At 41.0% G+C, this 27733-nt stretch overlaps 1 protein-coding gene across 1 annotated transcript; it reads left to right on the top strand.

The window, feature by feature from the left end:
* Positions 1-484: 484 nt before the first annotated feature.
* prdx6 (peroxiredoxin 6) lies at positions 485-27733 on the top strand. Its single transcript, XM_063064880.1, has 5 exons — positions 485-651; positions 16836-16992; positions 19809-19955; positions 26696-26842; positions 27431-27733. The coding sequence occupies exons 1-5, from the start codon at positions 563-565 to the stop codon at positions 27557-27559; spliced, it is 669 nt and encodes a 222-aa protein (XP_062920950.1). The 5' UTR covers positions 485-562; the 3' UTR covers positions 27560-27733.

Below are 27733 nucleotides of genomic sequence, written 5' to 3'. Positions count from 1 at the left end.
ACAGATGTAAGGCTCACTGGTCTATAATTACCTGGACTATCCCTACTACCTTTTTTGAACAAGGGGACAACATTCGCCTCCCTCCAATCCTCCGGTACCATTCCCGTGGACAACGAGGACATAAAGATCCTAGCCAGAGGCTCAGCAATCTCTTCCCTCGCCTCGTGGAGCAGCCTGGAGTAACTTACAGTATAAATTACATATACTGTAATTTATTTATTTTCTTCTATATTATGTATTGCATTGAACTGCTGCTAAGTTAACAAATTTCACGACAAAGGCCGGTGATAATAAACCTGATTCCGATTCTGACACTCTCCCAGTCAACTTGTGCTTTATAACATGCCCAAGCACCGTGTAACTGATTCGTGCCGAGCTGAATGGGAGTGTAGAAACAGATCACAGGCCATGTCAATCAGGCAGTAAAACACGTTCCCATTTCCCACTTGGCCTATAAATGCAGACTTCTTCATACCCCACCTCCTTATTATCTGCCTCCTGTTTCACTGCTTTCCGTTTTTCGTTGCCGAAGTCGAGGGGGAAGTCGTTCCAATAAACAACGATGGGAATCAATTTGGGCGATACGTTCCCGAATTTTGAAGCAAGTACTACCGAAGGCACGATAAAATTTCATGACTGGCTGGGAGACTCGTAAGTTACTAATATTATTTAATCGTGCTTGTAATTTCAGACGTATAAAACGCAGTGCGCGTTGTAGCAATGTGCATATTTCATTTTGATAATCAAAATCGCGCAGGCAACATTCTGTTTGCTTTATATTCCTGTGTTCTGATGTGAGCGGTCGCCTGCTGTCCAGGTTTCATGATGGCGTTGTCCTGAATATCAACTAAAATACGCGTTTCGAATATACCATATTAAAATGCTCAGTTTTATTAGACGACCAATTTAAAATAACATTACATTTTGCAAAGAGTGATCGTCGTTTTGTTGGAGCGAAATGTTGGTGCTCAAGCGGGAGTGGCGGATCAAAAGTGGAAAAATCGAAACTAGTCAAACAGGAGGCTGATAATAAGGGGGTTGGGCATGAGGAGGGCAGTCTGCACCTATCGGCCAAGTGGAAGATGGGAACGTGTTTTATTGCCTGATTTATACGTGCGTACTAGTTTACGCAAGTGATCTACGCCGTGATGAGCATTACGCCTGGTTTATTACGCATTAACTGGACGCTGTAACCTACGCGCGTTGTGAGCATTCATACTTGTGCGGTGGTGTGTCTGTGTCGTTGTATAATTCACCGCCAAAACGCTATTTGGCGCTGGGGTTTCAATGCCACTATGTTGAGTTTCTTTGTATCAACACGAAGAAACTCAAACTTCAAACAATAGCGTCTGAAACTCAACACAGTGGCATAGAAACCCCACCGCCAACTAGCGTAGCCCACTTGGGTAAGCTAGTATAAATCAGCCTTAAGACCCCTCAAAGAGCAGGAGCAGTTCTCAGTGATTATTTCTCCTGTATTTTTTTTCTGTGGAAAAAGATGTGAACATTTGGGAACCTGGCAAATTTAATGAAGATATTTTGAGAGCAGTCTGTATTACAGTAGAAGAGTATTCAGATATATCTCCAGGTTCAGACGAGGTGTATTCAAGAACACTATGGAATGCTAGAGAAGAAATTGTAGGAGTCCTCACTGGGATATTTGCAACGTCATTATCCTCTAGTGAGGTATTGGACTTAAATAACATTCTGTTTATTTAAGTAGGGCTATAAACTTAGAGCTGGTAATTATAGACCCATTAGCCTAATAGTGGTAGGTAAACTGCTGGAAAAGCATTCTAAAGAGTGGGGTATGTTTGCATTTGGAAGGGCAGGGGTTGATTTAGGGGTAGCCAGTGTGACTTTGTGCATGGGAAATTTTATGGAGATTTTTGACAAAGTGACAATGCGGTGTGGTGTACATATAGTACATATGGATTACAGTAAAGCTTTTGATAATGTTCTGGCATGGTAAGATTAGATAATATGGCATCCAAGGAGAGAGAGCAAACAATGCAAAGTTGGCTGGATGATAGGAAACAGGTTCATGGTGGATTGGCAGTTGTGATTAGTGATGAACCTCGGGGGGGGGGTGTTGGTGCTGGGCTCGTTATTTGTTATCAATATGAACAATTTGGATGAGAATATATAATGATAGTTAAAAGACTTTGCAGATGTCCCTAAAATAAGTGGTCTGATAGCCAGCAAGCAGCAACCCTGCAATTAATTTGGAAAGTTGACACAATACTACAGTATAATTATTGCAATAGGAATTGAAAGCACATTATGAGGTTATGTTTCAATTGACCACATATCTCAAGTACTATGTATAGTCTTGAAAATAATGTAATGTGTCAGAAGCAGTTCAGAGAAAGTATGCAAGATTTGTAAGTGGAGCTGGTTGAGAGGAAGTGAGTAAGAATTGGAGTAGCAAGAGTTGCAGTGGAATCTCGATTAGATAGATAGGTGGGTTAAATGGCAAATGGAATTTATTTCAGATAAGTACAAAGAGTTTATCAATGAGATAAACCCTGGATTAGGCCTTTCCATCCCTTTGAGCTGTGCTGCCCAGAAATCCCCTGATTTAATCCCAGCCTAATCACAGGACAATTTACAACGGGGGATTATGTACAAACTCCTTACAGAGAGCAGTGGGAATTGAACCCGGGTCTCCTGTACTCTAAAGTGTTATGCTCACCACTACACTACTGTGCTGCCCTTTACATTTTGAAAGGAAATGTCGAGGTTGGACTTACTACATTGAATTGAATGGCCCTGGGTACTGTTATAGAACACGGACTTGGGAGTATAGGTGTACAATTTACTTAGTCATTTAATTTACTTAACTTGTCTTCACTGCCTCTTTTTGATATGCTGTTCTTCATCAGCCAGGGCTTTGAATATAGAAGTTGGGAGGTTATGTTTCGATTGTACAAGTCATTAGTGAACCCACACTTGGAGAAATGCGTTCAATTTTTGGTCACCCTGCTATAGGAAGGATGTGATTGAACTGGGGAAAAAATGCAAAAAAAAGGTAAACAACAGGAATTCTGCAGATGCTGGAATGTGTGTTGCAAAAAAAAGGTAGAATGTTTACCAGAATTTTGCTGGGACTCAAGGGATTGATTTTTAGGGAAAGGTTAGACAGGTTGGGCTTTTATTTCTTGAGAGGTGATCTCATAAAAATATGTAAGATGAAGAACGGTATAGTTGGGGTGAATGGCCATTTTTCCCCATCGTTGGAAAATTGAAAGCTAGTGGACATAGTTATAAAATGGAAGGTGAAGTGTTTAATTAGCTGATATGCAGAATTTTTGTAACAGTGGGTGGAAGCAGCTTCCTGAGGAACTGGTTGAGGCAGCAATGGGAAGCATGTGGTCAGCTGTAAGGATGACAAGAGTTTAGAGCAGGGGCACCCAACCTGGGGTCCATGGGCTCCTTGCTTAATGGTATTGGTCCATGGCATAAAGAAGGTTGAGAGGGCTGTGAGCCAAGTGCCTAGAAATGAAATGAGCTTGCATATAGTACATCTTGGTTGGCATGGACATGTACTGGCCAAAGAGCCTTTTCATCTGCTGCTCCGCTCTGAGGTGGATGAATATGGGATAGAGAAGAAGATGGCGGAGTGACGCAGCGCGCGTGGCCGTTCCGAATGATATCGATATGTGTAACTAGGGGTGCCGTGCACAATCCAGATTTGATGGAGACAGCCGTGAGAAGCGCAGAGGAACATCTGGAGAAACTTCTGAAATGCCTGCTTTGCTGCCGCTGCTACTGTGCGATCGAGAATCTCCGGAGACATAGGCCCCAAATCCTCGGCTTTGCGTATCGCCTGTTGTCAGGGCTGGTGTTGAAGCGCTCGGCAGAGATGGTGCTCGGTGTTGGGAGGTGGTCAGAGGCTTGGAGTTTTTTTGGACAGACTGGGAGTTGGACTGTGGTCGGATGCTTCCGGGATGCTGCACCGGCAGTTGGTGGTGCTGGAGGTTTACCGTCTGCATGAGATGATGGGACTTTCGAGAGACTGAGACTTTTACTGTGCCATGGTCTGTTCTTATCAAATTACGGTATTGATTTGCACTGTTATAACTATATGTTATAATTATGTGGTTTTTGTTAGTTTTTAAGTCGGTATGTCATATGTTTTCGTGATATCATTCTGGAAAAACATTTTATCGTTTCTTAATGCCGCATTACTAAATGACAATAAAAGAGGACTGCATGTCCTCATAATCATAATAATATTTAAGCAAACAGGTGAAAGATTACTGTGGGGAGACTGAAATATGATGTTGAGGTTATGTTCAGAACAGTCAGTCTGATTAAATGGTGGAACATACTCGAAGCCAAGAGGCTTACTCCAGATTTGTACTTGTACGTAGCTTTTTTTTAGTGATTTATTTAATTATTGTGACACAGCACAGAATTGGCTTTCTGAGCCACGCTGCTTAGCACTGTAGTTCATTAGTCATTGCAGTTGGTTGTTGACAATTTACAGTGACGAATTAACCTACCAGCCAGCTCGTCTTTGGAGTGTGGGAGGAAACAGGAGCACCGGGAGGAAATCCACGTGGATATTGGAAGAACGTATAAACTCTTTACAGGATCGCCTGTACTGTAAGGCATTGTATTAACCACTACAATACCATGCCACTCTACAGTTGCTGCTGCTATTTACTAAAACCCTGACTTGCAGTCATTATGGATTTCACAGAAACTCACACAATAACTGAGCTTGTGAAGTAATGGCCTTCGGCAGCATTGAGTGAGGGGTGAGAAATAACTCAAATCTACTCTGAGGAAAATCTAATGTAAAAGCCATTTAAATGACTAAGATAATGCATCTTGTTCTACCTGTTGCCATTTCCAACCTTTCTGTTACTTAGCTTCCAAATATTGGACTGGATTTTGTGGGGAAATTCCAGCAGTTCCCTGCAGAGTCCTGTGGCAGAATTGGAAGTTGCAATTTCTCAATGCTTGCACTGGGGAGTCTGCTTCGAGAACCTGTTCCAGACACAATAGTTTCTCTTTAGTTTCAGTGAAGGAGAGCAGCTGCGAGGGACCAAATAAATAGATTTTTCTTCAGGTGTTCTTTCTAAAATGTTCTAATTCAAACTTTAAACATTTTTTTAGATGTTTAAGATTTTTGGTTGATATTTTTAGAAAATTCTAGAAGCTTTTTTTTTAAATATAATGTTTGAGTGTCAAAAAATTTCTTCACATCCTTCAAGCCATGGTATTGCTTAACTGGCTGCCAAATTACTATTTTGCTAGTTTTGTGGGCAGAACTTCTTGATCTGTTGATGTTGCCAGATTGAAGTAGTGGGGTCCTCGACTGAGAGTGAAAAATGAATCTATATTTGGTCATTGCTGGAGTGGACTTGGGGCTGAATGGAAATGGCAGGGCCTGGGCCTGAGAGAGAAAAACAAACTGATGTTTGGCTGATTTTAAATGCCAGGCCAGAATTTTTTTAAAGTCAAACGTGAAGGTGACGGACAAACCGGCGGCCTCTTCTTTACAGTAGAGGAGGCTGTGGATAGACATATCAGAATGGGAATGGGATGTGGAATTAAAATGTATTGCCACTGGGAGATCCTGCTTTCTCTGGCGGACAAAGCATAGGTGTTCAGTAAAGATGAAGCCACACTCAGGTTGGAGTAACAACACCTTATATTCCGTCTGGGTAGCCTCCAACCTGGTGGCATGAACATTGACTTCTCTAACTTCCGATAATGCCCCACCTCCCCCTCGTACCCCATCCGTTATTTATTTTTATACACACTTTCTTTCTCTCACTCTCCTTTTTTCTCCCTCTGTCCCTCTGACTGTACCCCTTGCCCATCCTCCAGGTTCTCCTCTCCCCCCCCCCTTCCTTCTCCCTGGGCCTCCTGTCCCATGATCCTCTCATATCCCCTTTGCCAATCACCTGTCCAGCTCTTGGCTCCATCCCTCCCTCTCCTGTCTTCTCCTATCATTTTGGATCTCCTCCTCCCCCTCCCACTTTCAAATCTCTTACTAACTCTTCCTTCAGTTAGTCCTGATGAAGGGTCTCGGCCTGAAACGTCGACTGTACCTCGTCCTAGAGATGCTGCCTGGCCTGCTGCGTTCACCAGCAACTTTGATGTGTCTTGCTTCAACTCATTACACCTGTTTGTCCTTCACCCTCGGCCTTGACCTTTTAAATCTGGTTTACTCGCCTCAGCGTTAAACTGGCTCCATGGCTGTGGCCTGCAGCCATCAGGCTCCTGGACCGGCTTCACTCTGCTCAGCATTGAACTGGTTCCATAGCTATGGCCTGCAGCCACCAGGCTCCTGTACAGCTTTCACTCGCCTCAACACTACTGGCTCTGTGGCTGTGGACTCGCTTTTGGGGACTCTGTGGTTCAGATTCCTTTTTTACTTTTTATTATTGATATTTTTTGGTACGGATGCTATTTGACGTTCTTTGTGTTGTGTTTTTCGTGAGTTCCTTTCAGAAGATGCGGACTGTTACTGTTAGGACCACCCATCATTTTCTGTCAAAATGGGTTGGAGGAGAGGATTTCAAAAATTGGAGGTGCAGTCAAGTACAGACAGTAGAAATGGATGGCAAATCTCTTGAATTCCAGGATTCCATACCTTGCTCAACATGGCCTGTGGCCTTTCAAGGACTTTATGCACACCTTCATCCAAATCCCTCTGTGCCTCAACACCTGGAAGGCAAAGAATGAGGAATCTTAGTAGAGAATAAAGTACACAGTTCGAAGGAGTATAGAGGTACCTTGCTATATAGGTGAACAAATCTTTGGAAATGACTGAGTTTATTGAGAGAATAGTTAGTAAAATGCATGGAATTCTGGAATTCTTTAAAGTACAAAAGAAAAGCAACCAGACTTCTGTTAATCCTACTTTGGCCATAACCAGAGCATTACATTCAACGCTCCTCACTTTTGTTTAGGAAGGTATTGGGGAGGAAGCGGAAAGGGGTGTACTGCGATGGTTCCAAGAATGAGGGGTTTCAGCTTCAAGGATAAATAGAACTAGAGTTGCTTCCATTCAGTGAAGAAGATTATACAGAATTTGATGGTAGTGTACACAGTCACAGTGGGTTTAAGCAAGGGAGACGGAGAATCTTTTGACATCAGTGGAATTTTCAAAGTCTGTGAGATAGAGTTAAAAAAGATTGGAGTAATGGGAGCAGTAAAGGAAACAATCAGAGCTTTCTAATAGGAGACACGTGGGCACGAGAAAATAATTTTCAAATTTTGGAAGAAAAGAAGGGAGATTGAAAAGCTCTACAATGAAATAGCACAGACCTGGTGAATCAAGTGATTCAAATCCACTCACCATTGCAATATGTGCTTACTGGGGTTTTCAAAGTCGAGCTTGATGAAACTAGTAGGTTTTTTTTCACAACAATTCTGATGTCTCTCAATCAGTGAGGTTAAAGAAATTCTTTTGAGAAGTAAGAACTTTTCAACTGTGTATATTTTCTTTAGTGTTGTGGAATTGTGCTTCATAGGAAAACAATGGAGATTTATTTTTACCATCTGTGTGAAAGCAGTGTCTGTGGCCTAGTTGCCTTCCAGGTTTATCTGTAAGTGGGTAGGACAAAGGACATCATAGAGGGAAAATTGATGGTTTACTGTACAGCATTTTGCTTGTTCCATATCAGCCAGCACGATGGAAATGGATCTGAATATTAGCTGGTTCCAAGGCCACCCACCCCCCCCCCCAACATTACTGAATAACCTTGCAACATACATTGTGGCACCATGCTAGAGAAAGTAGTGAATGACTCCAGAAGAGGAAACGCAGCATAAAAAACTTTGACTTATTCTGAAAATCACAGATTGAGCAAGAGGATGGTTAACAGGACATGGGGCAGCTCAGTCTTGACAGTCGCTTCAAATTCTTAGCTGTCATCTTGAGCGGGTGAAACTATTAAGCCAACACTCGTGCAAATCCACCTTAAAAAGTTTCTGGTTCTCTTTTTTCTCTTCCCCCTGCCAATTTATTTTTAGCTCCTCTTCTCAACTTGTAACTGCACAGTACACCATTGAATTTCCCCTTAATGAGCAAACAGTTACAAATCGTTTTTTCTCTATCCCCGTCCTTGCAAGTGAATATTCTGAGTTCTCCTATAAGAACTCTCAGTCACCATCTTAATCTTGTGGCAGATGTAATTTAAACAAAGCCTCATTTGTCTTTTTGTTATTGGAGATAAGAGTTAACTGATATCTAACCATGGGTGTAGCTTGAGCTACTTAGTATTTCCTCAGTAATTTGTTCTTTTCAGATTTCCGGTATCAACAACTTTATTCATTCTCCTTTCTTCTTATCTCAATTTCAGTTGATATATTGTCCCATATAAAGCAAGGCCAACTTCTGTAATTGCCTTTTGGAAATGAGCTGTCAGCTGGTTCTCAGGTTACACCTAAGATTTGAAAAAAACTATTTGTTAACTTGTGTCTTTATTTGTAATACAGCAGTAACAAAATAACTGAAATCCTCTATTGTTCTCTTCCATTTTCATAACAAGTGATACAGTGTATTATATATATATCACTTGTTATGAAAATGGAAGAAAACAATAGGATGTATATATATAATATATTATAAAACATAATGCCACTGAGAGGGGTCTAAATACATAATGATATATGAATGGCTAACAATGCAGTCTTATTTTCATAATTGCAATATGCAACTTTTTTTTGTATATTGAAACACATTTTAACCACTGCAACGAACAATCTACTGGAGGAACTGGGGTTAGGCAGCATCTGGGTGAGGGTGGGAGGAAAGTGGTATTTTCTATGTGAATCATTGACCTTCTGCATCAGGACTGAGAGGGGAGACGGCCAGTATAAAGAGAAGGGGTGGTGGAGTCGAGAGACGGTTGTCCGAGGTCATTTCTGGACTGAGGAAAGGTGAAAGATGGTGGCCAGGTTGCACCAGGGAAGGGAGGTGGATCTGGGAGACAGTGGTAGGTGGACGATGGATTGAGACAGGAAAAGGGCAGAAAAGTAAGGCATGTGGAGTGAAGTGGGAAGAGGGGAGTGTGAACATTAAAGACAGTTGTTGGAGGTTGATCAGTAGGAACATAAAGGACCACCAGTACTTGTATCAGATGAGTGAAGGACAGAAGTGTATTTTGACTGTGAGCAAAGTCACCAGAGAGATACTGAAGCTGGTGGATACAGAAATCTTTATTCAGCAAAACAAGAGCAGGCATCATGCTTGGGACGTTCACGCAAGAAGAGGCATCAGTCAAGCAGGGCTTGGAGGGGAGGGTTGATTTTACCAATGAGTCGCAGATGGCATCCCCTCTACAGAAAGGGGTGGGAAAGAGTAGATATGGCTGGTGGTGGGATTGCATTACAGCTGGTGGAAAGGATGAACGCGGGGGCTTGTAGAGTGAAAGGTGAGGACTCGGGAATTCTCTGTCCTCTCTAGAGCAGGAGTTCCCTTTTTTTATGCCATGGGCCAATAACATAAAGCAAACAGTCCGTGGACCCAGGTTGGGAATCCACGGTCTTGAGGTAGGTGGATTGAGAGCAGAATTATGTCAATAGTGAAGGACAATTGAGGGCGCTCTGTTGACCACAGCAGAAGAGAAGCCATGCTCCTAGAAGAAGGAGGACACTTCAGATGTTACGTCATTGGGAACTCTTCTGTGGGAGGTATGACCTGTACAAAAGGGACTGGTTGCACCTGAACCCGAGGGGGAACCAATATTCTTGCAGGCAGGTTTGATAGAGCTGTTCGGGAGGGTTTGAACTAATTTGGCTGGTGGTTGAGAACCAGAGTAAAGGGACTTAGGATAGGACGAATGGTAAGAAAAGCAAAGATGGTGTGCATTCAGGCTGTTAGGAAGGGCAGGCAGATGATGGGACAAAATTGCAGCCAGCAGGGTGAGTATCAGTGCCTAAGGGATGCAGAATCAAAATGGGAGTAAATACAGTACCCGGTGTTATAGCTGAATGCATGGAGTGTAAGAAATATAGTAGATAATCTTGTTGCACTTTTACAAGTTGTCAGGTATGATGTTGTGGCCATCACTGAATCGTGGATGAAGGATGGTTGTATCTGAGAGCTGATTGTCCAAGGTTACACAGTGTATTGGAGGTATAGGAAGGTAGGCAGAGGGGTTGGCATGGCTCTGCTGATAATGAATGGCATCAAATCCATAGAAAATGTGACATGGGATCAGAAGATTTTGAATCCTTGTGGGTTGAGTTAAGAAACTGCAAGGGTAAAAGAACCCTGATGGCAATTATGTACAGGTCTCCAAACAGTAGTTGGGATGTTCAGTACAGATTACAATGGGAAACAAAAAAGGCATGTCTAAAGGGCAATGTTATGATAGTCATGGGAGATTTTAATATGCAGGTAGATTTGGAAAATCAGGTTGGTAATGGATCTCAAGAGAAGGAGTTCGTTGAATGCCTATGAGATGGCTTTTTAGAGCAATTTGTTGTTGAACCTACTAGGGAATCAGCTAGACTGGGTGTTATGCTTACAGGCGATTTGGAAGCTTAAGGTAAATGAACCTTCAGAAGCAATGATTGAGTTCAACTTGAAATTTCTTTTCTTTCTTTTTCAATCTTTTTATTAATATCAAAATGATAAACATAACATAGTATTAATACAAAGCTATTGGGATTACCTTGTTAATAATTAACATATATAAATATAAACTCAGTTGGCACACAGGTATTAAACCTCCCAAAATCGTATAAAATACGAATATAATATACAAAAAAAAACCCAGAAATAGCATGAAAAAGGAAAAGGAAAAAAAATACACCCCCCCAAGAAAAAACTAATCTAAACAATGCTAACCAACTAAACAAAAAGACATGGGCTGTTGTGTAATGTCAAAAAGAACCATTAATGTCATTGACTCTGCTCCTCTCTGCATATATTTAAAAGAAATAGAATAGGTTTGGAAAAGGTTAAATTACATCATATGGAAGTGTTGAATAAATGGCCTCCAAGTGTTTTCAAATTTAATAGAAGGATCATAAGTGACACTTCTAATTTTTTCTAAATTTAAACACAACATAGTTTGAGAGAACCAATGAAATGTGGTGGGAGGATTGATCTCTTAATAGGGAGAAAGTGAAGTCTGACTTAGCAGTATTGCAGTGGAGTTAAGGAAATTACAGTGGTATGAGGGGAATTGGCCATAGTAAATTGGAAGGAGAGGCTGGCAGGGATGACAGAAGAGCAGCAATGGCTTGGTTTGGGAAGCTTTTAAAACCCTACAGAGAGCATCTAAAAGAATCATTAAGAGGGAAAAAAATGAAATATGAAAATAAGCTAACAAACCATATCAATGTCAATTGAAAAAGTTGCTTCAAGTATGTATTTTTTAAAAAAAAGATGAGAGTTGATATGGGAGTGCTAGAAAATGAGGCCAGAAAAGTAATGCGGGACAAGGAGATGGCAGATGAACTAAGTGAGTATTTTTGCATCAGTTTTCATTGTGCAAGACACTGTCAGTCTGCCAGGTGTTGAAGGATGTGAAGGAAGAGGAGCGGGTGCAGTTACTATTACAAAGGAGAAGCAAAAAGCTGAAAGACCTAAGGGTACACAAGTCACCCAAACCAGATAGACTGCATACTAGGGTTCTGAAAGAGATAGCCGTAGAGATTGTGGAGGCATTAGTAATGCTTTCAAAAATCATTGGACTCTGGCATGGTGCCAGAAGACTGGAAAATTGCAAATGTCACTCCACTCTTTAAGAAAGGCTGAGAAAAGTCCATCTCCCACCCCGCATCCTCACCACATTCTACAGAGGTTGTATTGAGAACATCCTGAGCAGCTGCATCACTGCTTGGTTCAGAAATTGCACCATCTCGGATCGCAAGACCCTGCAGCGGATAGTGAGATCAGCTGAGAAGTTCATCGGGGTCTCTCTTCCTGCCATTACAGACACTTACACCACACGCTGCATCTGTAAAGCAAACAGTATTATGAAGGACCCCACACACCCCTCACACAAACTCTCCTCCCTCCTGCCATCTGGCAAAAGACACCAAAGTATTCGGGCTCTCACGATTGGACTATGTAACAGTTTCTTCCCCCAAACCATTAGACTCCTCAATACCCAGAGCCTGGACTGACACCAACCTACTGCCCTCTAATGTGCCTATTGTCTTGTTTATTATTTATTGTAATGCCTGTACTGTTTTGTGCACTTTATGCAGTCCTGGGTAGATCTGTAGTCTAGCGTAGTTTTGTGTTGTTTTACGTCGTTCAGTGTAGTTTTTGTATTGTTCATGTAGCACCATGGTCCTGAAAAACATTGTCTCATTTTTACTGTGTACTGTACCAGCATTTATGGTCGAAATGACAATAAAAAGTGACTTGACTTGAAAGGAAGGGGGTAGCAAAATGGAAATTATAGGTCAGTTAGCCTGAACTCAGTGGTTGGGAAGACGTTGCAGTCAATTGTTAAGGATGAGGTTATGGAGTACTTGGTGACACAGGACAGGATAGGACAAAGTCAGCATGGTTTCCTTTAGGGAAAATCTTGCCTGATGAACCTGTTGGAATTCTTTGGGGAGATTACACAAAGGATAGATAAAGGGGATACAGTGGATGTTGTATTTTTGGAACTTTAGAAGGCCTTTGACGAGGTGCCACATGTAAGTCTGCCAACCAAGTTAAGAGCCCATGGTATTACAGAAAAGGTACTAGCATGGTTAGAGCATTGGCTGATTGATACAAGGCAGCGAGTGCAAATAAAAGGATCCTTTTCTGGTTGGCTCCCAATGACGTGTGGTGGTCTGCAGGGGTCGGTGTTGGGACTGCTTCTATTTATGCTGTATATAAATGATTTGGATGATGGAATAGATGGCTTTGTTGCCAAGTTTGCAGATGACACGAAGATTGGTGGAGGGGGAGGTCGTGTTGAGGAAACGGATAGGATGCAGAAGGACTTAGATTAGGAGAACGGGCAAGAAAGTGGCAAATGAAATACAATATTGGGAAATGCATGGTTGTACACTTTGGTAGAAGAAATAAATGTGCAGTCTATTTTCTAAACAGGAAGAAAAAAATCTGAGATGCAAAGGGACTTGGGAGTCTTTGTGCGGAACACCTTAAAGATTAACTTGTAGGTAGAGTTGGTAGTGAGGAAGGCAAATGCAATATTAGTATTCATTTCAAAGGCTAGAATATAAGAACTGAATAAATGATGCTGAGGTTTTATAAGGCACTGGTTGAGGCCTCACCTTAGAATTGTGAACAATTTTGGACTCTTCATCGAAGAAAAGATGTGCTGGCATTGGACAGCATTGAGAAGAGGTTCATAATGATGATTCTGGGAATGAAAGGATTATCATATGAGGAACGTTTGATAGCTTTGGATCTAAACTCACTGGAATTTAGAAGGATAGGTGGGGAGGGGGGATCTCATTGAAGCCTTTTGAATGTTGAAAGGCCTAGACAGAGTAGATGTGGAAAGGACGTTTCCCATGGTGGTGGAGACTAGGACATGAGGGCACAGCCTCTGGATAGAGGGGCGTCCATTTAAAACAGAGATACAGAGAAATTTCTTTAGCCGGAAGGTGGTGACTTTGTGGAATTTGTTGTTATAGGCAGATGCAGAGGCCAGGTCATTGGGTGTATTTAAGGTGGAGATTAATAGGTTCTTGACTGGACATGGCATCAAAGATTATCGGGAGAAGGCCGTGGAGTGGGGCTGAGAAAGGGGAAAAAAGGATCAGCCATGATTGAATGGTGGTGCAAATTCAATAGGCCAGATGGCCTAATTTTGCATCTATGTCTTAGGGCCTTTTGTTCTAGAACAGAAGGCATTATCTTGGGAGCAGATGCAGCAGAGATGAAGAAACTGGGAGAAAGGGGGTCACATCCTTACAAAGACACAGTGAGAAGAGATTTCATTGGAAGTCCTAGATAGAGGGGGAGTCTAGGACCAGAAGGCACAGCCTCAGAATGAGGGGTCGTATATTTAGAACAAAGATGCAAAGGAATTTCTTTAGCCAGAGAGTGGTGAATCTGTGGAATTCATTGACACAGGTGGCTCTGGAGGCCAGGCCACTGGGTGCTTGTAGTCTAAATAATTGTGGGAGTTGGTTGGTTTATAGCAAATGTCAGTGAATAGTTTGTCTCCTAAGGTGGAGAGATCTAGAAAAGTAATAGAAAGGTTCATCTGAATTTGAGAGCAGAGCGAAATTAGTGGGGAGGTTGTAACATTGAATTCTGTACATAACTGCATCTTTATTTGAATTATTCATTATTAATCTTGCTACAAATCATTTTTCTTAATTTCCTGATTTTACTTGGATGTTAAAATGTTATGTTTCCATTTTGTTGACTAGGCTGGAGTGATTTCTCGCCACAGTGAATCAGTGCATTGTTTTAGTTATGCAGCTTTTATTAATCCTGTTGCTTTAAGACTTATGCTGGAGTAACTGTAGGTGGTGCTGAGAACAAAACTCAATTCCTTCCTATCCGTTGACCACATATCCAATGCAAAACAACTTTGAGAAAGTTTCCTATCTCCTTTTGTAATTCCATTTTTTACAGTTGCAGGTAAATGATTGAAAATAATATTTCCTTATTGAACAGCAAATTTTTTTCCAGATCTTAATAAATGTTCCAATAATACTTCCAAATAATTGATCAATTTATTTCAGTGTAAGTTGCCTCTATATTCTTGTTTGATTAATGAAAGTAACAGAAATATGTTGTGGCAGCATCCTATTTTGTTTTAATATCTAATTCCCAGAACTCACGACTATTGGACTGATTGGTTTTGCTAGAGTTTAGGCTGATTTTCCCCAACTGTACTTTATTCCTTAATATACAGTAGGGTCCACACTTCCAGGATGCATTTCTTTTTATAACAGAATGTGATAATTCCCTGGAACTTGCAGTATTTTATTTTATTCTTTCTTAGGGATATGGTGCACGACAGGCCCTTTTGGCCCAACGAGCTGCACTACCCAGCTACCCACATATTTAACAGTAGCCTAATCACAAGACAATTTTCCAAACACCAATTAACCTACTAGCTGGTAGTTCACTGTGCTGTAGGAGGAAATTGGAGCACTCTGAGGAAACCCACTCGGTCACAGGCAGAACGCACAAACTCCTTACAAGCAGTGCCGGAATTGAACACTGAACTCCAACACCTCCGAGCTCTTTTTCCCTTGTAGCAGTTTGCTTTGGAAAATAATAAGCAACTCTACATGATTTAGTTCTGGACTTTCTTGTGGTTTAAAGATTAACATATCACTATGCTCTGTCATGTAATAAATTAAACCACAGATTGCTATTCTTTGTACCTCTGTTGGTTTCAGAAATTCAAAGGCCATAAAAAAGTTCAATAAATAGTGCTGTCTCCTTTCTTCAAACACCTTATTACTTACAGAGTAGTGTGGAAGAATGCCCTGCGGATTGTAAATTGCTATTTGTGCAAATGTTTTTAGCAAAGATTGTTTTTATGTTTTGGAGCAAATAAAATTAGAAACATCACTACACTAAATCTTCTGTATAAATGTTGCTATGAATAGGTAAATTTATCTGTAAACCTTAGTTTTGCAGAAATAAGATTAAATGACTTAGCAGTGGGAATACTTGGAATATGTTGGCCAGTTCTGGTTTTCATTTCTGAATTTATTGAAAATATCCACAGTTAGTGAGCCTGGTTTGATGTAAAATCCATCTTTCCTTCAAATGCTCTGAAATCTCAGAACCTCACCAGCTCTTCCTCACACTATTGCCCCTATTTGCCCATGTCTTGTCTCTAGATATTAATGTTTTTCTTAATGTACACTTTCAACATTTTTTTCATTGACATGCAGAAATATTTTTTGCTTTTAATATTGTTTTTTAGATAGTTATTTTTCAAGGTTATACAAACTATGCTTCTATAGTCTCTTGTTACCTAACTACCATCTAAACCCTTTTATTATTTTGGTGAGCCTGTAGCATAATTTCTTCTAAGGTTAAGCATCTTTTCTGTGATAGTGCCCTAATCATGTTAAACAAGATGGAAACTTGTTGTTTGTATATAAAATGCAGATGTGGTATTTCTGACTTTGATTCGAGACTCGCAGTTAAAACCTTTTGGTCTGCGTTGAGAATATCTAATGAGTAAACTGCTGGCTTGTTTCTGAATGTCTGTGTTATCGTTCAGGCTAAAACTGGAGTGTGTTTCTCAGGGGCTACTGTGCTCGGAAATGTTTCCCTTCTGATGAGACGTTGAAGCTAAAGCTTTACTCTCTGAACTGGACTTTAAACGTTTTGTGGCCTCTTTCATTCCTCATATTCAAAAACCAACATCCCTTAAAAAGTTGATGCAGTTAGGAGACCTGCAGCTTCACAGCTTTAGTGGTCTAGGTTGGATCCTGATCCCTCATGCTGAGTGTTGGAGTTTGCATGTTCTCCCTGGGTTTCCTGGCCATCCCAAAAATTGGCACTGTAAATCACCTATGGTGTGAACATGCATGGGAGAAGGTGGAGGAAGGGGAGGGTGAAAAGTTGATGGGGCCTGAATATAATGGGTGAGATGACATTCATATACATATGGATACTTGATATTCAGGGCAGAACAGTGAACTAAAGTGCCCTTTCTCCATGCAGTACCTTTTTGATTCATAACCTTGTCATTATAACAGTTTCTGAGTGTGACTGTATGACAATTCTGCATGACAACAATTATTTTGCGATTGCAAAAAATGTCGCTGAGCTAGATTTCAATGTTGTGGTTGAGTATGTAGTTATATATACGTCTAGCCAATTTTTTAGTTTTGGGTCTACTTGCTATTTTGTTATTTTAGCAAAGCTGTTGTACTGATGGACATTGTTTGTTGTACAGATGGGGCATTTTGTTCTCGCACCCAGCTGACTACACCCCAGTCTGCACTACAGAGCTGGGCCTCATGGCAAAAATGATTCCAGAATTTGAAAAGCGCAAAGTGAAAGTAATTGCTCTATCAATTGACAGTGTTCAAGATCACCTAGGATGGAGCCAGGTACAGTGCAAAATTTTCTATAGTTATGTACAGTTTTTTAAAGAAAATCCCGTGGGTTAACTTCCGTTGAGATCAGTTCAATGGTCTAAACAACGAAACAGGTATCTGCCAAGTACACATTTTTAACAATTACTAAATTTGCCATCTTAAAGGGAATTATTTAGTTTTGTTATATTTTCAAATACTGGGAATTCAGGAATGATGTGGGTTAGTCTCTTGAGTTGAGTACTTTGTGATTTTGATTCATTATGGGAAGTGAACTTGGCCCTGAGGTACGTGGCTGTCAAATGCATGTTAGCTCTCCATGCCTTAGTTGCAGTCCCAGTGTCAGCCTTGTGTTCAACTATTATAACAATAAAATCTGTGTTCTTACTTCATTGTCTCTCATGTTGAAATTACTGCAAATAATGAATGTATTATTGCTATTTATTTAACTATTGGATTAGTTTAATTGTTTAAAGGAATATTCTTCCTTTTGCCTCATCCTTGAGGAACTAGTAAAAACTCAGAAACAACAGTGGGATTTTTTTTTGAGGAAGTCTCTACAATCATTTTCTGTATTTAAGTCCTGTTGACAATACTTCTGTAGTCAACTTGGGATGTCACAGCAAGTGACTCACAGGTATCTGATTGAGCTTGATTTCAGGGACCAGAGAGCAATGGATTGTCTCTCGAGGAGCAAATCCATATTTAGCTCTGAACTCATGTCTACTATCCCATACCAATAGGTACAGAGGTGTCTCACATTAAAATGGATATGGTAGTGGTGGGTACAAGTCGCGGGACTGAAGTACCGTTGACTAAGTTTGTCGCCACTTAACACAGTTGTATAGAATGAGTGAGTGAAGGTAGATCCAGCTGGAAAGGAACATCAGAGAGAGAGAGTTTGTGTATCCTTTCAGAATCAGTTGTTGCAAACCCTGAAGTCTCAGATTGACTATATGTAAAGCACCATTTACTGTAAACCTACATTCACAGCGCACTCTACCCAGTTTACGCTCAACACTGACCCTGGAACACTATAATTAAAACTGCTTTCTAACACCCGTTAGTATAGATCACTTGGGTGTACAAAAGATATCTCCCAAGTAACACAGATATCTACTGGGACTGGTCAGCCTTGTTATCCACCTCCCTTGCCTCAGGAGTTGATCCCATATTTGCTGATTGATGTGATAGCTGAGTTTGCTGATTGCTACTGTATTAGTGGAGCTCACGAAACTCTCATTCAGCGAGACCTGACTGTTACTTTAGGCTACAGACGCAGGCAGAGCAGGTCTAGGGATATCCCTGCACTGTACTTCTCCAAAATGCAGGCTGTCACTTGCTGCATTTATGGCCTTGGAGAGCTCCCTGCAAGCTCTTGCCAGCAATAACTGCTTTTATCAGTACTGATGAAGGGTTTTTGACCCCAACCTGTTTGTTTTTTTTTGAAATACAAACTGTGGTAATGACAATCTGAAGTTCACTTGAACACAAGTCATCCCTTGTAAGTGATATAGTGTATCTGTACCTGCTGTCAGTCAGTAACTCTTGGAGTCCTGTCCGTATGCTCTATCTTTAAGGCTTGCCCAGTAAGGTTTCAGGTGTGTATCTAAATGCTGGACGTAGTGAGAAATTTGACCATTAATACCTTCTGTTCATGAAAGGATATAGCATGCAAATGAACTTCCCAAATTTGGAGGATTGTAAAATAGATAGATGGAGCAATGTTATGTTGTAATATCCCCAAAAATGGAGCGGGTGAATTTTGCAATCCATTTTTGGAATGAAATATAGGCCATAAAGATGAACATGAAGTTGTCTACTGAACTGCTGCATTGTGTAGCTCACATGTTTAAGAATATCAATAGGAATTGCTTTTGGCCATCCAAATCCTCAAAACTGCTCCACCATTGAGTAAGATCATCACAGCTGTCAAATCTAGTCTCCACTTTGGTCCCAGAGGGTTGGCTGAAGAAGCAGAAAAGGGCAGCTTTTGGCTGTGGCTGAGGAGGTAGGACAAAAATTGGGGGACTGACAAACACCTTTGAAAGCTGCAAGGGGGTGGCAGGGAGACGTTGCTGCCACTGCCCTGTCACCAGGAGATGAACCAGGGCTGAGGTAGTGAAACATCAATGAATGGTGGTCCCCGGCGGATGACCCTGCAGCTGACCTAGGGGCATTGTTGGAGGTGCGGTAGGCAGCAGTGCCAAGCAGGAAACACCTTCCTGTAAACCTCACTGGCTCTGTCGTGGACTGAGTTTTGGATTTTTACTTAATATTAATCATTTACCAATTCAGTCGCTACAATTTTCTGGAGTAGATTTGTGATCCTTTTGAGTGAGGAAATTCATCTTAGTCTCCATCTGACCAACCATTTATTCTGGAAACTAGATTCCCTAATTCTAGGTTGTTTTCCCATGTGGGACATCCTCTCACCATCAACCCCTCCTAAGTCTTGTATATGTTCAAATTGATCACTCCTCATTCTTCTGAACTCCAGGGAGGATGTGCCCAACCTTCCCCACTATGTCTCATAAATTAACTCTCTCATCCCTAGGACAACTTTGCAAGAATTCTCTGATCTGCCTGCAACGTGACCATGTCCCTTTACCAAATAAGAAGGGCATATCTATATGCAGTCCTCCAGTTGTGGTTTCACCAGTATCCTGCCCAGCTGTAGGGTAGAGATGGACATCCATTCTTTAGCTATTCTGTTAAGGACAGTTCTTGACCCAACAAGAAATCATGGCAAATTGTTTGAAATTCCACTCAGAAATCTTGCCAAGTGAGGGAGATGTGGTACTTTGCTAATTTCTGTTTACTAAATGCAGGATATCAATGCCTACATTGGAAACAAGCCTGTTGAGAAGCTGCCATTTCCCATCATTGCTGACGAGAAGAGAGAACTGGCTGTGCAACTCGGAATGCTTGATCCTGCAGAAAAGAGCAAGGATGGCCTCCCATTGACTGCTCGTGCTGTAAGTTTTGAATTGATAATGGCCACCTTCTGGGACCTAGTATAAACATTGTGCTATTTGGTAAATCAATTAATTGTGTTAAAAGATCATTGCCTTTAAACCTGGGACACCTATAATCCAATACAGGTGTTAAAGCAGACTTGCTTGCACTCATAGCACTTCTACTTTCTTTTCCCTGTGCTTAAGTGATGGAGTGAAGGTTGACAGATTTGCTTTCTTGTTCTTCAGTGGGGACCTGAAAAAGAATTTGGCCCCAAGTTAAAATACTTCAGCCCATAATATGCTGAGCTAATTAAACTGTTCTCTTCAGCCTGCACAATGTCCAATTCTCTTCATTTCCTATACATTCATGTGGCTATCCAATGCCTCTATCATATTTGCCTCCGTTACTGCCCCTGGCAGCACACTCAGGGCACCCACTACTCTGTATAGACAAAAAATTTCTTGCCCTGCACCACTTCGAAGTTGCCCCTTAAATGCATGCTCTCTAGCTGTAGACACTTTGATCCTGTGGTATGGAAGATCCCAGCTGTCTGCCTATGCTTCTCATAATCTTATAAACCTTTATCAGGTCTGCCCTCAGCCTTTGCTGCTTCAGCGAGAAAATCCCAAGTTTATCCAACCTCCCCTTATGTAACATGCCATCTAATCCAGGTAGCATCCTGGTAAAGCTCTTCTTTCTCATAATGAGTGACCTGAATTGAATGCAATATTTTTTAGAGCTGCTGCATGACTTCTTAATTCATGAACTTGATGCTTCTGACAGGCAAGTATGCCGTACTCTTTTACCATCCCATTGACTTGTGTAGCCACAATCGGGGAGCTACGGACATGGACCTGAAGCTCCTTCTGTATGTCAGCTCTGTTAACCGTCCTGCTAATAACTGTGTACTGTCCCGTTTACATTTGATCTTCCAGAATGCAACACTTCACAAATAGCTAGACTAAACTCCAATTTGCCATTTCTCCATCCATATCTGCAACTGATCTATACTTTATTATATCATAAGACATAGACGTAGGAGCAGAATTAGGCTACTCAACCAATCAAGCCTGCTCCGCCATTCCATCTTGGCTGATTTGTTATCTCTCTCAACCTCATTCTCCCCATAACTTTTAACACCCTAACTTAACAAGAATCTATCAACCTCTGCTTTAAAGATACTCAATGACTTGGTCTTATCAGCAGTCTATTGCAATGAATTCCACAAATTCACCACTGCTAGCTAAAGAAAATCCCTCTCATCTCTGTTCTAAATGGACATCCCTCTATTCTGAGGCTGTGCCCTCCAGTCCTAGACAACCCCCCCCCCCCAATTATAGGAAACTTACACTCCACCTCCACCTTATCTAGGCCTTTCAATATTCAATAGATTGCAATGAGATTCCCACCTATTCTTCTAAATCCTAGCGAGTATAGGCCCACAACCAACTAAAGTTCCTCGTACAATAACCCTTACTTTCCCAGAGAATCATTCTCATGAACCTCCTTTGGACTCTGTCCAAAACAAGCACATTTTTTAGATAAGGGTCCTAAAAATGCTTACAATTCTCAAAGTGAGGTCTGACCAATGCCTTAAAAAGCCACACCATCACTTCCTTGCTCTTGTATTCTCAAGCTCTCGAAATGAATGCTAACATTGCATTTTGCCTTCCTTACCACTGACTCCACCTGCAAAATATCTGTTGAGGAATCCTTCCAAGTTCCTCTGCAACTCTGACGTTTGAATTTTCTTCCAGGTTAGAAAATAGTCTACACCCTTGGTTAAAGGAATAAAGCGCATGATCCTACATTTCTCTACACTATATTCCATCTGCCAATTCTTTGTCCACTCTCTCAATGTGTCCAAGTTTTCTGCAAGTCCCCCTGCTTCGTCAACACCACCTGCCCCTCCACCTACTTTTGTATCATCTGCAAACTTAACCACAAGCTTTCAATTCTGTCATTCAAATCATTGACATAAACAGTAGCAGTTCCAACACCAGCTGCTGTGGAACACCATTAGTCTCTGGCAACCAACCAGAATAGACCCCCTTGATTCTGACTCTGCCTCCTGCCAATCAGCTGATCTTCTATCCATGTTAGCTTTCCTGTAATACCATGGGTTCTTATTTTGTTAAGCAGCCTCATGTGTGGTACCCTGTCAAAGAAAGGCCTTCTGAAAATCCAAGTAAACAACACCCACTGATTCTCCTTTATCTATCCTGTTTAGTATTCTTTGTAAAAATAAGATTAATTTGTCAGGCAAGTTTTCCCCTTAAGGAAACCATGCTAACTTTGGCCTACTTTACATGTGCCCCCAAGTACCTCATCTTTGATAGGGGATGGCAACATCTTCCCAACCACTGAAGACAGGCTAACTATCCTATACTTTTTTTTTCTACCTCTCTCCATTCTTAAGAGTGGAGTGATATTTGCAGTTTGCTGGTCCTCTAGAACCATTCCAGAATCTAGTGATTCTTGAAAGATCATTACTGATGTCTCCACAATCTCTTTAGCTACCTCTTTCAGAATCCTCGGATGTAGTTCATCAGGTCTAGGTGACTTGTCTACCCTCAGACCTTTCAGCTTCCCAAGCACCTTTCCCTTAATAATAGCAACTACACTTTCTTCTGCCCCCTGACACACTTGAATTTCTGACGTACTGGTAGTGATTTCCACTGTGAAGATTAATGCAAAATACTTAAATTCATCTGCAATTTCTATGACCCCACTAATGACTCTTCGCCATCAATTTCTAGTGGTCAAATATACACACTTGCCTGTCCTTACTCTTTATATATCTGAAAAAGGTTTAGTATCCTCTTTGATGTTTTGGCTAGCTGGCGTAGATTTTTTTTTCTCATTACGTTTTTTTTTAAGTTGCATTTTGTTGGGTTTTTAAAAGCTTCCCAATCCTCCCTTTAGAATACCTCTTCATCTTCAAGGTGTATCTATCCTGAGCATTTCGAATTGCCCCAGCAGCTCCACCCATTGCTGTCATCCCTGCTAGTGTCCCCTTCCAATCGACTGGCCAGCTCCTGTCATGCCTCTGTAATTCCCTTTACTCCACTGTAATATTGATACATCTGATAACTTCTCCCTCTCAAATGCAGGGTGAAATCTTAAATTAAGATCCTTTACCTTAAGCTCTCTAATTAAAATTCACCACACCAAATCCAGAATTGCCTTTCCCCTAGTGGGGTCAACCACAAGCTACTCTAAAAAGCCACGTTGCTGCTGGTCTGCTTGTTGCTGTGCTCTGATAGGTTTTTCTGCCAGCTATAAGGGAACCCTGCACTCGCTGACTGCTTATCCCCTTACTTCTCCTGGTGGTCACCCATCTACTATCTGAAGCCTGCACTCGACGTGTGTTCACCTCAGTGAAGTACTCGTCTAGTTTTCTGGGAAGTTTTCAGCCTTCCAGATGGTCTTGATTGTATTCACCTCCAGTTCCTTGACCTTGTCAATCGAGAGCTGAAGTCGATTGCACTTCCTGCAGATGTCGTCATCAGAGAGACCATTAGGTACCCTAGCCAGGTCATGGTTTCCCTAAAGCTCATAAATCCTACCTTAAGAATCCTTTCCAATAACTTCCTTACCACTGATGGGAGACTCAGCAGTCTATAATTAACAGAATTATCTTTATTTCTTGAAAATGGAATGTTTTTTTTTACTCCCGGTCCTTCAGTACCCTGCCTGTGGCTAAAGAGGACACAGATATTGTCATGACCTCAGCAATGTCATCTCTTGCACTCTCAATAACCTGCATATATCCCATCAGATCTTGTGGATTTGTTCATATTAATGTTAGTCAAGAGACCCTACATGACCTCTTTCTTTATTGGAAATGTCTCCAGCATATTAGCATACTCCATGTCCTCCTTGGTAAATACTGATGCAAATACTTATTTAGGACCTCTCCTCCAAACCCATTTGCCGTCTTTTATTGTTGAATGGTCCTACTTGCCATAGACATTTCGTAGCCCTTCCTGGCTCCCCTTTGAGTTATTCTATGGCTTCTTTATATTCCTCAGGGGTGCTGTTTAATTTTAGCTTTCTAAACCTTACATATGCTTTATTTTCATGACTATATTCACCAGCTCTCATCATCCACATTTCCTTGCCTTGCCATCCTTATCAGTTTATTTTACTGGAACATACTGTAACTCTCCTGTACTCTCTGCAGATGTCCTTAAGTATCCTCCATATGTCAGATGTGGACTTGTTCAAAAACGACTGTTGCCATTTAACTCTCCCTAGTTCCTGCCTAATCCAATCATAATTTGCTATTCCCCAATTAAAGATTAGCTTTATTTACCACATGTACATGGAAACATACAGTGAAAAGATGTGCTGGGTAGCCCACAAGTGCCACCATGCTTCTGGTGCCAACATACCATGCTTACAATGTACTAACCCTTTGTAACCTGTACATCTTTGGAACATGGAAGGAAGTATTCCCCTGCAAGACCTATATCTACTCAGCATTATTCATAGTTATCTTTAATGTTGTGGTCACTGTTCTCTTAAGTTTTCTCCAACTGAAAGGTCGGTCACCTGCCCAGGCTCATTTGCCAATCCCAGGTTCAGTATGGCTGCTTCTCTAATTGGATTGCTGGACTATCAACATACTAATTTATGAAACCCTCTTCTATGCACCCAACAACAGATTCTGCCATGTCTACACATCTTGCACCAAAGAGGTCCCAGTCTGTAGTACTGTGCAAAACTCATGGGCGCATGTATACGTATATAAGTAGGGTATATAACTAAGACTTTTACATAGTACTGTATTTGTCAGACGCACCCAACCCTGACACATCAGGCAAAGTCACTTGATTCCAAACAATTGCTTTTATTGATTATTACAAGATGTCTCTCTGCTGCTTTCTGCTGCATCCTCTCTCTTCACAACCATGATTCCCGTTCCATATGTCATGAAATTTGTTTTTTTGCGGCAGCGGTGCAGTGCATGAAATTACTGCAGTGTTGTGCCAAGGTCTTGGGCACTCTCGCTATGTACAATATATGCACCGAAGACTTTCGCACAGTAAAGTATTCTGAGGAAGTTGAGTCCTCTTGCATCAACAACCCTGTTCCCAATTTGCCAAGTTTTATAAGACGTGCTGAATTAACCAGCTTTGTTTGATGAGAGTACTTAGTTCTTTGAGCTGCCTTGCTGACAAGCTAAAATAATCCAAGTATGATGACCCCTGGCTTTTTTTTCCCCCATTCACATTACCCTTCAGAAAGGGTAAAATGAGGGAACACACACCAGTCCTCATAGCTGGATCTGAAGTGGAAAGCGTGAGCAATTTCCACTTCCTGGGTGTCAATATCGCTGAGGCCCAACATATCCATGCACCTATAGAGAAGGCATAACTGCTATATTTCATTACAAACTTGAGATTTGATATGTCACCAAAACACTAAGGTGTTTCTACAGATGTACTGCGGAGTGGATTCTAACTGGCTGTACCACCGTCGGGTATGAGTGGCTACTGCACAGTGTTGTGACATCAGTCAGCTCCATCATGGGCACTAAGCCTCCATAGTATCCGGGACATCTTTAACAGGTGGTGCCTTAGAAAGGTAGTGTCCATCATTAAGGACCCCCATCACCCAGGACATACCCTCTTCTCATTGCTACCATCAGGAAGGAGGTACAGAAGCCTGAAGGCACACACCCAACGACTCAGGAACAGCTTCTTCCCCTCTGCCATTCATTTTCTGAATGGACATTGAATCCATGAACATTACCCCACTACTTTTTTTTTGCTCTACTTATTTAATTTAACCATTTAATATATGCTGTATATTCATACTTCAATTCAGCTTGTTCTCTATTATTGTGTTGCATTGTCCTGCTACAAAATTGACAAATTTAATGACATATGGCAGTGATAATTAATTCTGATTCTGACATTATATTGTGTGCTTTGATAACATTTACTTGCTTTAATTGTAACAGAGCACAGAAACAGACCATTCAGCCTACCATGTTGATCATTTTTTAACCACCTTCATTAATCCCACTAGCTTGTGTTAGTATTGTATCCTTTTTGGCCTCAAGTGTATGCCTAAATGTCTCTTAAACAATTTTATCTGATCCCACCACCTCCTTTGGCAGTACGTTCCAGATAGCAACTACTGAAGTTGCTGAGTGGCCAGTTGAGTTCCTCAATGCATCCAGGTAGTGGGTCGAAGTTCTTGGAGCATTCTGACAGCAATGTACAGCACATTAACACCATTGAATTGAACTGAGTTTAAAAGCAGATTAGCAGAGACCCTGAATACCATTCTGGTGGAGGGTATGATTATCCACCCATTGCCACAATGCCAGGGGCTTCAAATGGCAGCTAGATGACACAGTACTCTGCAGTGCCAGTCCACTGATATACTGTCAATTTCAATGAAAAAATGGAGAGGAAATTCCAATTATCACCAGTGATGTCCATTGAATCATTTGTACAGAAATCACATTACACATTTACAACCCACCAAAACCTCTTCAACACAGCCCAGTCCCACCGAAAATAACACTGAACCTATTTAAAAGCTCATCTCCCTGCAGCACCATGATGAGGATGTCTTGCATTAAAGTAATTCTCCTTGGCTTCTCTCCAGTTGTTCTCTATAACTTAATAGATAAATGTTATCTGCTAACAACATCTGTCTAGATCTGTGTTGTCTCATTTAAAGTAACAGAGCTCATGATGAGCAGTATCTCTTCACAATGGACTTTCTTTTTCTCCAGGTGTTTGTGATTGGCCCTGATAAGAAAATGAAGTTGTCCATCCTCTACCCAGCGACCACTGGGAGGAATTTTGATGAAATTCTAAGAGCTATTGACTCTCTGCAGTTGACAGCTTGCAAGAAAGTTGCCACACCTGTGAACTGGAAGGTGAGGATAAACTGAACACTCAATTATCTTTGTTTTTTTTACCTTCTCTTTTAAATACTGCATTGTATAAATTGCATTAGTTAGCTAACAATCAAATAAGAGCACAAAATGCAACCAATCTATTCACAAAAGGAAATATTTTAAGTAATATTTTGCATATTTTATAAAGGGGTGAATTTATTGCAAACAGAAAGTTTGTTGAAAAGTTAATGACCTGAAACACAAATTCGTAAATTGATGAATTTCTGTGGGAAATGTACAATTGATTTGGTGAGAGGCTGGGGTGCAATTTTAATGTTTTTGGCTAAAGGGAAAATGAAATAGATGATTACAAATCCATTCCTCATTTTATGTCTCTTCCTGATAACTATAATGAGAGAAAACAGGGAAAATGTTTGGGTTTTTTTGGTTCAATGCAGAAATTATGAATTTTCTGTCCCATAGATAAGAGAAATTAATAAACACTGGGCACCATTTACTGTAATAGCTAGGCTTAGACTAGAATTTGCAGAGTTTGCTGTGGTTTCATTTTTAAGAACTTTGATGAATAATCAAAGTTAGTCTAAAATGCATTTCTTTTCTCCACAGGTGGGTGGGGAATGCATGATTCTTCCCAGCATTAGTTCGGAGGAGGCAGCCCAACTGTTCCCAAAGAAATATCGCACTGAGAAGCTCCCTTCTGCAAAGGAATACATGCGCTTCACACCCCAACCTTGAAACCAGGCAGCAGCTTGAGTTCAGTTACACTACACCTCTTGTGCCTGTCCATTTATTCAGTTATTGTATGAAGATAAAATTGAATTTTATGGTAAAAGATTAATTCTAATTAAGCCTTCTACCAATAAAAATCTAATTTGTGGAGTGTGACGTTTTGGTAGTGTATTTGTAATC

The sequence above is a fragment of the Mobula hypostoma genome, chromosome 12 (genome assembly GCF_963921235.1).
Source record: "Mobula hypostoma chromosome 12, sMobHyp1.1, whole genome shotgun sequence".
NCBI classification, from domain to species: Eukaryota; Metazoa; Chordata; class Chondrichthyes; order Myliobatiformes; family Myliobatidae; genus Mobula; species Mobula hypostoma.
This window is presented reverse-complemented; position numbering and strand designations above follow the sequence as displayed.

Coding starts and splice junctions, on each gene's coding strand:
- prdx6 (XM_063064880.1), top strand. CDS start 563: ATGGGAATCAATTTGGGCGATACGTTCCCGAATTTTGAAGCAAGTACT. Junction 16,993..19,808: donor ATCACCTAGGATGGAGCCAG/GTACAGTGCAAA, acceptor TACTAAATGCAG/GATATCAATGCCTACATTGG. Junction 19,956..26,695: donor TCCCATTGACTGCTCGTGCT/GTAAGTTTTGAA, acceptor CTTTTTCTCCAG/GTGTTTGTGATTGGCCCTGA.